Raw genomic sequence first — 13,688 nt, 5'->3', positions numbered from 1 at the left:
GTCCTTAACCTGCTGAGCCACAATGGGAACTCTGAAAGGATAATTTAATAACAACGACATTAAAAAAAAGAAAAAAGATTTATCCCAGGGTCAATCCTAGGAACATTCAAAGGATCAACTACTTTTCCAATATATTTTATGTCTCATGGATACACGTAGTTTATTGTAATACACTTTAAAAAATAATCCTGAGTCACACAAAAAAGTTCAGTTATACTCTGTGTATTCAGCTCAATAAACTATGCAAATATACATATTTTAGAAATATTTCCTCATGAAAAATAATAGAAATGGAGGGTGACAAGAGCAAGTGGTAGAACTGGAATCCCAGAATCCTGATTCCTCACAGAGACACCAATTTAACAAGAATATACAGCCCAAAAGGCTTTATGAAATTCCACAAACCAATTAAAAAATTATAGCAAGAGAAAAGCAACTCATGATGTACATGAGTGCTCCCATAAAATTATCAGAGGATTATATAGCAGAAACCTCACAGGTCAGAAGAAAGTAGAATGATTTATTCAAGGTGTCAAAGTGTTGAAAGAAAAGAAATGCCAACCAAGAATGCCATCCCACAAAACTGTCCTTCAAAGTGCAGGTGAAATTAAGACTTCCCTGGATAAACAAAGGCTGATGGAGTTCATCACCAATGGACCTGCCTAACAAGAAATGTTACAGGGAATCTTTCAAGTGGAAATAAAATAACATTAGCCAGCGACACAAAAGCATGTAAACATAAACCTTCAGCAAAGGTAAATAGATTAATTCAGAATCTTACAATACCTTAATGGTGGTGAGTAAATTACTTTTAATTACGTAATTTAAGATAAAAGCATAAAAATATATATAATTATAAAATTATGCTACCGGATACACAATATAAAAAGTATAATTTGTGATATTGATAACACAAAGTGAGGCGGGTGAGAGGTAAAGGAGCAGAGGAGCAGAGTTTTGCATGCAACTGAAGTTAAGCTGTTATCATTTCTTTTTTTTTTTTTTTCATTTTTGGCTGTCCTGTGGCATATGGAATTCCCAGGCCAGAGATCAGATTTGAGTCACATCTGCGACCCACATCATAGGTTGTGGCGATGCCTGATCCTTAACCCACTGTGCGGGGCAGGGATCCAAACTGCACCCAGTGCCCCGAAGATGCCCCTGATCCCTTTGTGCCACAGCAGGAACTCCAAGTTGTTATCATTTTAAAATAGACTGTTGTCACTTTGAGGATGGGAAAAGATATTTTATGTAAATGGTACCCGAAAGAGAGCTTCAGGGGTGATCATACTTAGATAAAATAGACTTTAAGTCAAATACTGTCACAAGAGATAAAGAAGGCCTACATAATGCTAAAAGGGCCAATTGACCTGGAAGGTAAAGTTAGATCTCAATATCTACCATACTCCAAAATACAGATATTTTGAAGATCTAAAATAAAACTTCAAAAGTCCTTAAAATTTTAAGAGAGTTTACATAGGTAGTAGTAGAAGATTTTTTTAAGGATGTACCCATTTGGTTTTCACTTTTATAGTCCTCCTTAAATAAGGTTTGGTCTCCCATAGCATCTTGTACTCTGTAATACTTACCACATTTGTAATTACTTGTCTAATATAAACTCCTGGAGAACATGGGCCATATGGTCTTCTCTGCCAGCTGTGTTGGAAGGCAGTATAGAATAATACTTAAGAATGTGGATTTGGGGTCAAACTGCCAGATTTGGCTCCCCTATGTACTGGATCTGTAACTTTGAGCAAGCTACTTAACCTCTGTCCTTTAGTTTCCTTATCTGTAAAATGAGTATGGCACTACTGTGACCATTAAATGAGTGGAAACATCTATAAAACTTACAGCAAGTACCAAGCAATTACTCTATAAAAACTAATACTGTTCTTCACTGTTCATCCTCAGTGTTTGACATAGTAGCTGGCACAATGGATGAGGAGCACAAAAATATTTTTTGAAAGAATGATTGATACCAGTCATGAAGGAAAAGACAGCCAGATCTGACAAAAAATTTATGACTTCTGAAGGGTAAAAAAGTGACAAAGTTAAAAGTCAAGTTATAAAAACAATAGAATATAAAGCAAATGCTTATTCTTCATTTTATGCAAAATCTTGACAAATCAAAAGGAACAAAAGATTAACACACTTATAGGACACAGGCAAAATATTTCAAGAAAAGCAATCTATAAAACATTCCAACTGTAACTGCAATGTATACATCTAAGGATGACCTGACCCCCTTGCTGTACAGTGGGAAAATAATAAAAAAAAAAAAAAAAAAAAAAATTCCAAAAGGCTAATGGCCAATAAACACAAACATTTGTTTAACATCAATAGTATTCAAATTTCTTCATTTAAAGTGGCCTCACTCTTTAGCTATCAAATTAGCAAAGGTAAAAGGATTAGTAATACCTAATTTTGAAGAAGGTGAAGAGAAGGTGGCACGCTTGTGCACCCTGGTAGGACACGACATTGTGGCCATACATTAAAAAATCTTATGTTATATACTTTTTAACTCAATAATTCCTCTTTTAAAATTAAGAAAATATTAAGATTAGATACAACTATTTAGTTGTATAAGATGTTCAATCAAGCATTATTTTAGTAGTAAATACTGGTGCCAACTTCAATTTTTAGCATGTTAAGTAATCATGATATAGCCAATCAAATGCTATCCATCCATTAAAAATGTCTTAGAAATATATTTACTGAAAAGAAACATGTTTGTAATACACAGTTAAGTACAAAACTCAGGTTATAAGAAAGCATGGTTAATGTTCAATAATTTTATAAGAATATTGGGAGGGAGAGAGAAATGGAAAGAGTGCTAGATACTGACAGAGATGGATAGAGAAGGAGAAATCTGGGTGAATATATACCAAAAGATTCAGAATTTTTATTCCTGGGGATAAGACTATGATAGATTTTAAAAAATATTTTCCCTTCTTATTTCTTTATATCTTATGATTTTAAGAGAAACTGTATACACAACATTTCAACTTAAAAATGTTTTGGTGCTTTAATAATATAGAAGATTGAACTTTGAACATTGTCAAATAAAGAATTATTAAATGTGGAATGTTTATTTTCACAATTTCTACAGAGTGACATTCAAGACTATATATCATCTTGGGATTTGGAATTGGTGCAGGATCTTATCCCACCACTACCAAAAAGACACAGTTGTCCAAACTCTATATATTTAAGTTGTCTTAACAAAGAACAACTGGTTATTTATAATGATGATAAGAAAGATACCTCTCCAAAATATCTATTAGATATATTAGTAGTACTGATAATACTGTTGCCTACATTTTTTTATGGAAAATTGTGATAAAATTCCAAAGTAACATGAGCAGATAAATGGTAATACTATGGGTTACCAAATTAATTGAAATATTTGGTTGTTAAAAGGAAATAATTTGTGTTAAGTAGTGGTATCTTAACCCACTGAAATTCCTTCTTTGGTCTAAAATGAACTTTCTATGAAGGATAAAAAGATACTAAATTGAAAAGTCTTCATTAATAAATGTAGAAGCAAAGCCAGAAACCTTTTCTAAAGAACAAAAAAATAATGAGTTATACGGTAGCTGTTGTAGATTTTTATTTACCTGAGGAGAAGACTATGCTATAGCATGTGTTGTATCCAGTGATAGCTACAATGTCATCCAAACTGCTGGCAGCTATTAATAAGGTTGGAATGCCTTTCTCAACACCATATCCCTTTTCTTGCAAACGTAACATGGAAGGGACAATAACAGCAGGAGAGACTGCACCTACTACGAAACTGAGAGAAAAATATTTGAAAACCAGTTAAAAACATCCTTTTAACCAAAAAGTGTTTTATGGTAAATTGTACAACAAATGTATCAACCCTTATGACAACTTCGAATGTAAAAATACTGCTTTTGAGTGAATGTCATTTAATGCTGGTAAAAACGACATTTAACGGTGGTAAAAATCAGCACATTCTTTAGTGCCGATTAAAATTTTAAAGAAATTTCATTCAAGATGTTGGATCAAGGAGTTCTCTTGTGGCACAGTGGGTTAAGGATTCATGTTGTCACTGCAGTAATTTGGGTGGTTGTGGTAGCACAGATTTGAACCCTAGCTCAGGAACTTCCACATGCCATGGGCATGGCTTAAAAAAAAAAAAATGGTTGGACCACAAATTGCAACCTCTGCCTCCAGCTCTAAATAATGTGAAATGAAGATGTGAAAATAATAGGAAACCGTACTGTATAACACATGGAACTATAACCAATCTCTCGTGATAGAATATGATAGAAGATAACATGAGAAAAAGAATGTATATGTGACTAGGTGACATTGCTGTACAGCAGAAATTGGCACAACGTTGTAAATCAACAATACTTTAATTAAAAAAATAAAGTAAAATTCACAATCTAGCTAGAAAACAAAAGGGGAATCCTCAATGGGCAACAAACTAGGTGCATTCTTGCTAGAAAAGAGGCAGACAGGTTAGGACTAAAAAAGGAAACCATAAGCCAAAATGCATACAAGTAACAATTGCTACAAAAGATATGCTGTACTTGTAAAAATGCCCCAAGCCCAAAAATCGCAGATGCTAGGAGTAGGAGGGACTTCTGAGGAAATTAGTTATTTAGAGTACCACTGTAAGAATGGTCAGTCAGATGTAGTCTCCACACCATTCCTATCTCAGTGAGGAAGAGAGTATATCTGCCCCAAAGAAGGAACAATGAGTGTGAGCATCTAAGCTACAAAGGCACATGAAAAAAACTTCTGGGGTGGTCGATGACACCTATGAGGAATGGGGAAGCTCCTGCTCAGAATACCTTCTTTTGGTATATCCCATTCGGAAACTTGCCTCATCTCTTCCATATTCACCTTTTTCTTTTCTTTTTTGGTACCCCGTGGTATATGGAATTCCGGGTCCAGGGATAAGATTCAAGCTGGAGATTTGACCTCCATCAATGCTAGATCCCCAACCCACTGTGCTGAACCAGGGATCAAACCAAGTCCCAGCATTCCAGAGATGCCACTGTGCTACAGCAGGAACTCCCATATTCACTTTCTAAAAGCTGCACTGTACCATGTGTAGCGGTGCTCTCAGTGCCCCACGAGAACCCATTTGCCAGGCCCAGCTGCTGCTTGTTGGCTGTGACACCTGTGACCTGTGGCTTTCTGGGAGCCTTGCCCTGATAACAAGAACTTACCTACAGCAGCTCAGGAGGTTCACCACTTCCCCCTTCCAGACAGCTTGTGCCAATGACTGACTGATGTGAGGGTCTAAGAGGGTCCTCTGTCTCTGGCTGTACAACCTCTGTGGTGCAGTTTATGTTCAAGATTTCCCTAGGAACTCAAGAAGAACCTAGAATCCTCTGAAAACACATATTTGCCTCATTTACTGCACATTGGAACTAATTGATATACTATTTATATGTTGTTGCTTAACAAATCATGCCCAAACTTAGACGTTTAAAACTACAAACATTTGGGAGTTCCCCTATGCTGCAGCGGGTTAAGAATCTGGCACTGTCACTGTAGCAGCTTAGGTTGCTGCCGTGATGTGAGTTTGATCCCTGGCCAGGCAACTTCCATGTGCTATGGGAATGGCCAAACAAAACAAAATATTTATTTTCTCACAACTTCTGTGGGTCAGGAATCTGCGTGTGCCTTAGCTGTAGGCTTCTTCCTATTCAAGTTTTCTCATGAAGTGGGTGGGGAAAGATCTGCTTACAAGTTTACCCACATGGCTAGAAGCAGGTCTTCAGTCTCTTGACATTGGGGCTTTTCCACAGGACTGCTTGGAACATGGTAGCTGACTTCCCCCAAGACAAGTGGTTAAAGAGAGTGCAAGAGAGAACCAGGAAGATAGAAATCATGTTGTTCTTATGACCTAGTCTTAGAAGTGACAGCCTATCACTTCTGCTGTATTCTGTTAGAAGAAAGTCAGTAAGTCCAGCCCACATTAAAGAGGAAGGTATTACACAAAGTTTTAAATATCAGAAAGCAGCTATTACTGAGAGTGATCTTACCACGTACTTGGGGATTTATAAAAAATACTCATGCCTGGATCATATTCTAAGACATTCTGGTCTGATTTAGGATGGAGTTTGATCTGGATACTGGGATACTGTAAATATTTTTTAAATTGTTGTAAAAAAATACACAATACAAAATTAACCTATTTTTAAATATATAGTTCAGTAGTGCTAACTATATCCACATTGTTGTGTAACACAGAATTTTTTAATCTTGCAAAACTGAAACTCTATACTCTCCATGCCCCTGACAACATTCTACTTTATGTTAACATGATTTTTTTTTTTTTTTTTTGTCTTTTTGTCCTTTAGGGCCACCCTCACAGCATGCGGAGGTTCCCAGGCTAGGGGTCCAATCAGAGCTGTAGCTGCCAGCCTACGCCAGAGCCACAGCAATGCCAGATCTGAGTCTTATCTGCAACCTACACCACAGGTCATGGCAACACCAGATCCTTAACCCACTGAGCGAGGCCAGGGATCGAACCTGGACCTCATGGTTCCTAGTCAGATTCATCTCTACTGTGCCACGACAAGAACTCCTTAACATGATTTTGACTACTCTAGTTATATCAGTGGAATCATATGGTATTTGTCCTAGCTTATTTTACTCAATATAATGCCCTCAAGGTTTATTGGTGCTGTAGAATATAACAGGATTTCCTTCTTCTTCTTCTTCTTCTTTTTGTCTTTTTAGGGCCGCACCTGTGGCATATGGACCTTCCAAGGCTAGGGCTCAAAACAGTTGGAGCTGCAGATGCAGCCTAACCACAGCCACAGCAACACTGGATCCGAGTTGCATCTGTGACCTACAGTGCAGCCTGCAGCAACGCCAGATCCTTAATCCACTAAGTGAAACCCACATCCTTATGGAGACTATGTCGGGTTCTTAACCCACTGAGCCACAATGGCAACTCCAATTTCCTTCTTTGTTTTAACGGCTGCATAATATTCCACTGTGTGTGTGTGTGTGTGTGTGTGTGTGTGTGTGTGTGTGTGTGTGTGTGTGTGTGTGTGTGCGCACGCGCGCCACATTTCCTTTTATCTATTCATCCGTCCATGGATATCTGGGCTGCCTCTACCTCTTGGCTATTGTGAACAATGTTGCAATGAATTGTGCAGGCAAATATCTCTTTGATATCCAACTTTCAGTTCTTTTGGATATATACCCAGAAATAACATTACTGGATTAAATGGTAATTTTGGTTTTTTGAGGAACCTCTAAACCCTTTTCCATGGCAGCTTTTCATTTTACATTCCCAAAGACAGTTTATTAATGTTCCAATTTCTCCATGTCTGTGTCAACACTTATTTTCTAGTTTTTTAAATAGTAACCTTCTTAGTGAGTATGAGCTGTTATCTCTTTGTGGTTTTGATTTACATTTCTTTAACAATTATAAATGCTGAGCACTTTCATATGCTTGTTGGCCATCTGTGCATCTTCTTTGTAGAAATGTCTCTAAGTTCTTCGGCCATTATTTAGTCAGGTTTTTTGTTGTTGTTGAGTTATCAGAGTTCTTTACATATTCTGAATATTGATCTCTTTTCAGAATTATGGTTTGCAACTATTTTCTCCCATTCTGTGTGTTTTCATTTTGTTGTTTCCTTTGCAGGGGATTTTAAGTTTTATGCAGTCTCATCCATTTTTGCTTTTGTTACCTGTGATTTTAGTGTCATAGCTAAGAAATTATTGTCAAATTCAATGTTATGAGTTTTTACATGTGGTTTGCTAGATAGAGTATTCTCTGATGACTGTTTTTGTTTATTTTTTTCCTTTCAGCATGTTGGATATATCATCCCATTCCCTTCTGGCATGCAAGGTTTTCACTGAGAAATCCAACTATTATCTTATGGGAGCTCTTGTTTTTCTCTTGTTTTTAAGATTCTCCCTTTCTACAACTTTTTTTTTTTTTCTGTCTTTTTAGGCCCACACCTGCAGCATATGGAGGTTCCCAGGCTAGGGGTCGAATTGGAGCTGTAGCCACTGGCCTACACCAGAGCCACAGCAACGCGGGATCCGAGCTGAGTCTGCAACCTATACCACAGCTCACGGCAACACTGGATCCTTAACCCACTGAGCGAGGCCAGGGATCGAACCCGCAACCTCATGGTTCCTAGTCGGATTCGTTAACCACTGAGCCACGATGGGAACTCCAAGTTTTTTTTTTGTTTTGTTTTTTGTTTTTTTTTTTTTAAGGCTGTACCTGTGGCACATGGAAGTTCCTGGGCTAGGAATCAAATTGGAGCTGCAGCTGCTGGCACACACCATAGCCACAGCAACACCAGACCTGAGCTGCATCTGCAATCTAGAATGCAGTTTGCAGCAATGAGGCCAGGGATCAAACCCCCAATGTCATGGACACTATGTCGGGTTCTTAACCTGCTGAACCTCAACGGGAACCCCTAAGGGGAGTTTTTTTGATCATCTTGAATTTATATGTCAGTTTCCTTTCACAGTTTTGGGCCATTATTTTTTCATATAGGCTTTCTGGCCATTTATTTATCTCTTCTCTTTGTCCAACTCCCATAATGCATAGATTGGTTCGTTAAATGACATCCCACAAGTCCCTTAGGGTAACTCCATTTTCCTTCATATATCTTTTTGCTCCTCTGATCCTGTACTTTCAAATGACCTATCTTCAAGTTCACTGGTTCTTCCAACCTGTCCACTCTGCTGTGGATCCCCTTTAGTCAATTTATCAATGTACTGTATTTCTACAGCTCCAGAATGTATTTTTGGTTCTTTTTTTATACGTTTATGTATCTTTGTTAGAATTCTTACTTTATTCATGCTTCATTTTCTTGGTTCCATTTTCTTGACATCTTTGAGCTCACTGAACATATTTACGGTGGTTATTTTGAATTATTTGTTGAATAATTTATACACTTTTATTTGTATAGGGTTGGTTTCTGTAGTTTTATTTTGTTCCTTTCATTGAGCCCTGATTCCCTGTTTCTTTGTATGCCTTGTTATCTTTTGTTGAATTTTGGATGTATGAAAAAACAGCCACCTCTCCTGGTCTTTTCAGACTTCTTCCTAGGGAAAGACCTTCACCAATCAGCCTAAATAGAGATTCTGGGAGTCTCTCAAACCTCTCTGGAATGTGCCTTCTCTGGACTTTGGTACAGTAGCTCCAGCAGAACTTTAGCCTTTTTCTACTCCAGGGTGCTCCCAAGTGTCTATCAGCAGTCCTGCAATATATTTGGAGTGCAGCAATGCACAGGACTCACCTTTGTTCCTGGTGGACCTCAGGCATCTAAAATGTGTCACTCTCTTTTCCATCAGCGCTCCAAGTTAGATGAGGCAGAAACCAGTCCTTTGAGCAGCCTCTTAAAAATACAGAATATAAGACACATGTTCTAGCTTTTTCTTTTCCTCCTGAAGGAGAAGCCAAAAGTTGGGAGTTTCCTCTTGATTTCCCTTTGCTGTGCAGGAGGATCATGGGGCATGGTGGGTAAGTGCAATGCAATGTTCTAATTATTCCAATGTGCCTCTTTTTGGCCTTGTGCTTGTATGGAATGCTGTAACCTATCAAGTGGTTTCTGGAGTTACCATAAAGGTAATCTGGTCCTTATATTGCTATGTCAGTGCCTCCATAGGGGAAAGTGAGCCTAGAGTTCCTTTTCCACCATCTTGTTGACATCACTCCTCTAATTTCTGGGATTTTTCAAAAGCTCCAGAGTGATTTTAATGGGTGGCAAAGTTTTTGGAACCACTGACTTTTACCACAGTCTTATCTTTCTTCACTAAGAGATATCTACTGAGACTTCCCTTAATAAATCATTTACATAAGAATCTTAATCTCAGCCTGAGCATCTAAGGAAACTTGATTGGTAGCATGACTGGCCTATTCCCTGAAAGAAGGCAATAGCAAACAGATAAAATAATCGCAAGTCAAGATGATGTTTCAAATTAAAAAATGAGTACCTACTAAAGCATCAACAAATATCTAGGGAAAGCCAACACTTTGAATTGAGGTACCATGGTCATTAAATGGAAAAATATATAGGAGTTCCCGTCGTGGCTCAGTGGTTAACGAATCCGATTAGGAACCATGAGCTTGCAGGTTTGATCCCTGGCCTTGCTCAGTGGGTTAAGGATCCAGTGTTGCCGTGAGCTGTGGTGTCAGTTGCAGGCGTGGCTCAGATCTGGCATCGCTCTGGCTCTGGCGTAGGCCGGCAGCAATAGCTTTGATTAGACCCCAACCCTGGGAACCCCCATATGCTGCCAGTGCAGCCCTATAAAGACAAAAAGACAAAAAAAAAAAAAGAAAAAAAAGAAAAAAAAATTTATACCTGAGAAAAGAGATATACTAAAAAGAGAACAACAAGAAAATGGCTTCAGAATAACTATAAACAGCCTCAGAATCATGAAAGTACACTGTATCTGTTCAGTATTTAACTACAGTTCTTAGAAAAGAACAATTGCCAAAATTAAAGAAATAAATAGGTGATACGGACATAACTGCAGAGTGAGTTAATGAGCTAGAAAACTGAGCAGAGAAATTTTCTGATGTGTATTGTAAAGGCAAGCAGATGGAAGGTATAAATAAAAACTTAAGGAGATCCTGCTGCAGTGCAGTGGCTTAGGGATCTTGCACTGTCTCTATGGTGATTTGGGTCACTGCTGAGGTGCAGGTACAATACCTGGCCCGGCACAGTGGTTTAAAGGATCCAATGCTGCTGTATCTGCAGTGTAGGTCACAGCTGTGGCTTGGATTCAATCCCTGGTCCAGGAACTTCCATATGCCTCCCCTTCTCCCCCCACCAAAAGCCAAAAAACTTAATAGGTATGGAGGAAGGAGTTACTAAAGGATATAATCAAAGAGAACTGAGGAGAGATAAAAGATATTCTCATGACCTGGGCAAAAAAGATACAAAATCCTTTCATGATTGAAAGATTCCACCAAATATTGAGTAGATCAAAATTTAAAAAGACTCACCCAAGGGTATTAAGAAATTGTTAATTTATTTAGAAAATACTCTTACCTTTTAGAAGTAAGTGCATACTGCAGGATATAGGGGTGAAGTACCATCGTATCTGTAATTTACTTTGAGATTCATCAGGGGCTATTAAGTGTAGGTTAACAGTACTAGGATGTTCAATATATTATCCTCTCTACTCTTCATGTTTGAAAAATTTCATGAAGGAAAAAGACCTAAGACTCTTCTTTTAAACTTTAATATGCGGGAGTTCCATCATGGCACAGTGGAAACAAATCCAACTAGGAACCATGAGATTGTGGGTTTGATCCCTGGCCTCGCTCAGGGGGTTAAGCATCTGGTGTTGCTGTGATCTGTGGTGCAGGCCAGTAGCTGTAGCTCCAATTCAGCCCTTAGCCTAGGAACTTCCATATGCCACGGGTGTGGCCCTAAAATTACAAAAGACAAAAATAAATAAATAAACTTTAATATGCAAACAGATTACATGAGGATTTCATTAAAATGCAGATTCTGTTTCAAAGGATCTGGGGTGGGCCCGAAATTCTGCATTTCTACCAAGATTTTAAGTGATACTAATGTCACTTTCCAAGGAACATATTTAGTGTAGCAATAAGTTTTTTATTGCAAAAATTAAGTAAACCAAGCTTCCAAAAAGAAAAAATAGATTACCTAAAAAAAGAAACTAAAAATAAATTTGATTGTAAATATGCATATGTAAATATATATATCTTAAAAGCAGCCACATTTGCCTCTCTTTCCCTTTTCCTTTTGATTTTTAAGATCAAGTGAATGCTTTTGCGTATTGGCCCTTTTATCTGTTGGAAATAATAAAATACCATTTTTAGATTAATAAAGTCACCATAAGCAAAATTAAACATTTGGTTTTTATTTTTTGTAAGAGCCGTACCCTGTGGCACATGGAAGTTCCGGGGCTAGAGGTCCAATCAGAGCTGCAGTTGCCAGCCTACACCACAACCACAGCAACCTACACCACAGCTAATGGCAATGCCAGATCCTTAACCAACTGAGCAAGGCCAGGGATCAAACCTGCATCCTCATGGATACTGGTCGGGTTTGTAATCCACTGAGTCACAATGGGAACTCCTCAAAATTAAACATTTAGTGATGTGTGGTACAAGACATTTGTAATACCTTTAACAGATAAAACACTGATATAATCAATAAGAAAGAGAAAAATAGCTCAATAGAAAAATGGGCAAAGGCTATGAACAGGCTAGTCACAGATAAAGAAATATGATTTATATAAAAATGTACAAAAATATCTACATAGGAAAGAATATTATTTTGTGTATTTTTATATAAATCATACCTATGCATAGTTTGTATAAGTATGATAACTGTATTACTATATATGTTATACATCATGTATATCTTTTTTAGAAGATTAGAATATTATTTTTAAAAGTCTAGAATGATAATATAAAACCTAGAGGAATTGTCACTTTTTTTCTTTTTTAAATTTTGTGGCCACGCCCATGGCACATGGAAGTTCCCCAGCCAGGGACTGAATCCAAGCCACAGCTATGGCAATGCCAGATCCTTTAATTCTGCTGTATCAGGCCTGGGATTGAATCCGCACCTCTGCAGAAACCCAGACCAGTGCAGTCAGATTTTTAGCCCACTGTGCCACAGCAGGAACTCTAAGAGTTGTTACTTTTGTATAGGGATATAGGCCCTAGAATTTGAAGGCATGGTCAGATGGCTTTTTACCTTCATCTATAAAATTTTAATTTTTCAAAATAAAAACGCATTTGGGAATTACTTTAATAATAAAAATTAATTTTACGGAGTTCCCTGGTGGCTCACCGCGTTAAAGATCAGACATTGTCACTATTGTGGCGTAGGTTACTGTTGTGGTATGAGTTCAATCCCTGGCCTGAGAACTTTCACACCTTGCAGGTGTAGCCAAAAAAAAACCTAATTTTTAAAATTCTGTGGATTGGCAATAAGTATGTAATGAGTAAACTTTGCTAAAAATTTCATTGGAATAGATAAGTGGAGGCAAAAGTTAAATGGATTGAAAAATGAAAAGAAATTAAGGATATAAAGATAGTGATTATAGACTATTCTGAGGAATTTGGACATGAAAGGAATGGATGGTGGATAATAATGGATGGAACATTGGATCTAGGAGAATAGTGTTTGCTTGTTGTTTGTTATAATATCCATATCTATACAAAATATCTTTCATATTACAATACATATATTTACATATAACATATTGTATGTTGTACATATAGTGTATAAAGAAGAGACCATTAGATAGATCAAAAATAGAACTAGATTATAATTTAAGAGAGAAAGAATAAATTGATGTAGTAAATTATCTTGGCATTAAGCATTTAAGGACTATGATATTTGTCAAGGAGATGGCAGATTTAGGACATGGCTCTGTTTCTGACAAACTAATTTCCAAGATTTTCTACCATTGTGAAAAGAACTTTAATGATAAATTTAGACAAACTTATACAAAATTCTGAATGTTTAAATATTTTAAACCAAGCATTTCAACTGAATATTTTCATAGAAAAAAAATGAGGAAAAGTTACCCTAATAGAAATGCCCATTGCCAGGGAAATTTCATAAGGTAGTGGGAAATAACAGCAGCTGAACATGCCTCCATGAGGCATGGACCCATAGACAATCTTAAACAAACTCTTTTCAAACGCTTCAAAGCCTGAAATACACAAACAT

General features: G+C 37.3%; 1 protein-coding gene across 12 annotated transcripts in view; it reads right to left on the bottom strand.

The window, feature by feature from the left end:
- SLC9B1 (solute carrier family 9 member B1) overlaps nucleotides 1-13,688 on the bottom strand; it is an 89,789-nt gene that overhangs the window by 23,587 nt on the left and 52,514 nt on the right. For 9 of the 12 annotated variants that reach the window (XR_014813310.1, XM_084973310.1, XM_084973308.1 and 6 more), the window contains 2 exons: nucleotides 13,544-13,671; nucleotides 3,618-3,793 (listed from right to left, as the gene is read on the bottom strand). Coding sequence is in view for 11 of the 12 variants with exons in the window: in XM_084973310.1 (XP_084829436.1) it covers nucleotides 3,618-3,793; nucleotides 13,544-13,671 (304 nt within the window). In the remaining variant the exon portion in view is untranslated. Of the gene's footprint in view, nucleotides 1-3,617; nucleotides 3,794-5,204; nucleotides 5,370-13,543; nucleotides 13,672-13,688 lie in introns of those variants that run through there. The other 3 variants (XM_084973312.1, XM_084973311.1, XM_084973313.1) reach the window with 2 other exon arrangements.

Source organism: Sus scrofa, chromosome 8 (genome assembly GCF_054392235.1).
Source record: "Sus scrofa isolate SSC_HxYL_T2T_F1_AM1 chromosome 8, Sscrofa_HxYL_maternal_Yorkshire_Landrace_v2.0, whole genome shotgun sequence".
Lineage (NCBI taxonomy): Eukaryota > Metazoa > Chordata > Mammalia > Artiodactyla > Suidae > Sus > Sus scrofa.
Note: the sequence above shows the minus strand (reverse complement) of the source record. Positions and strands in the feature narration are given on the sequence as shown.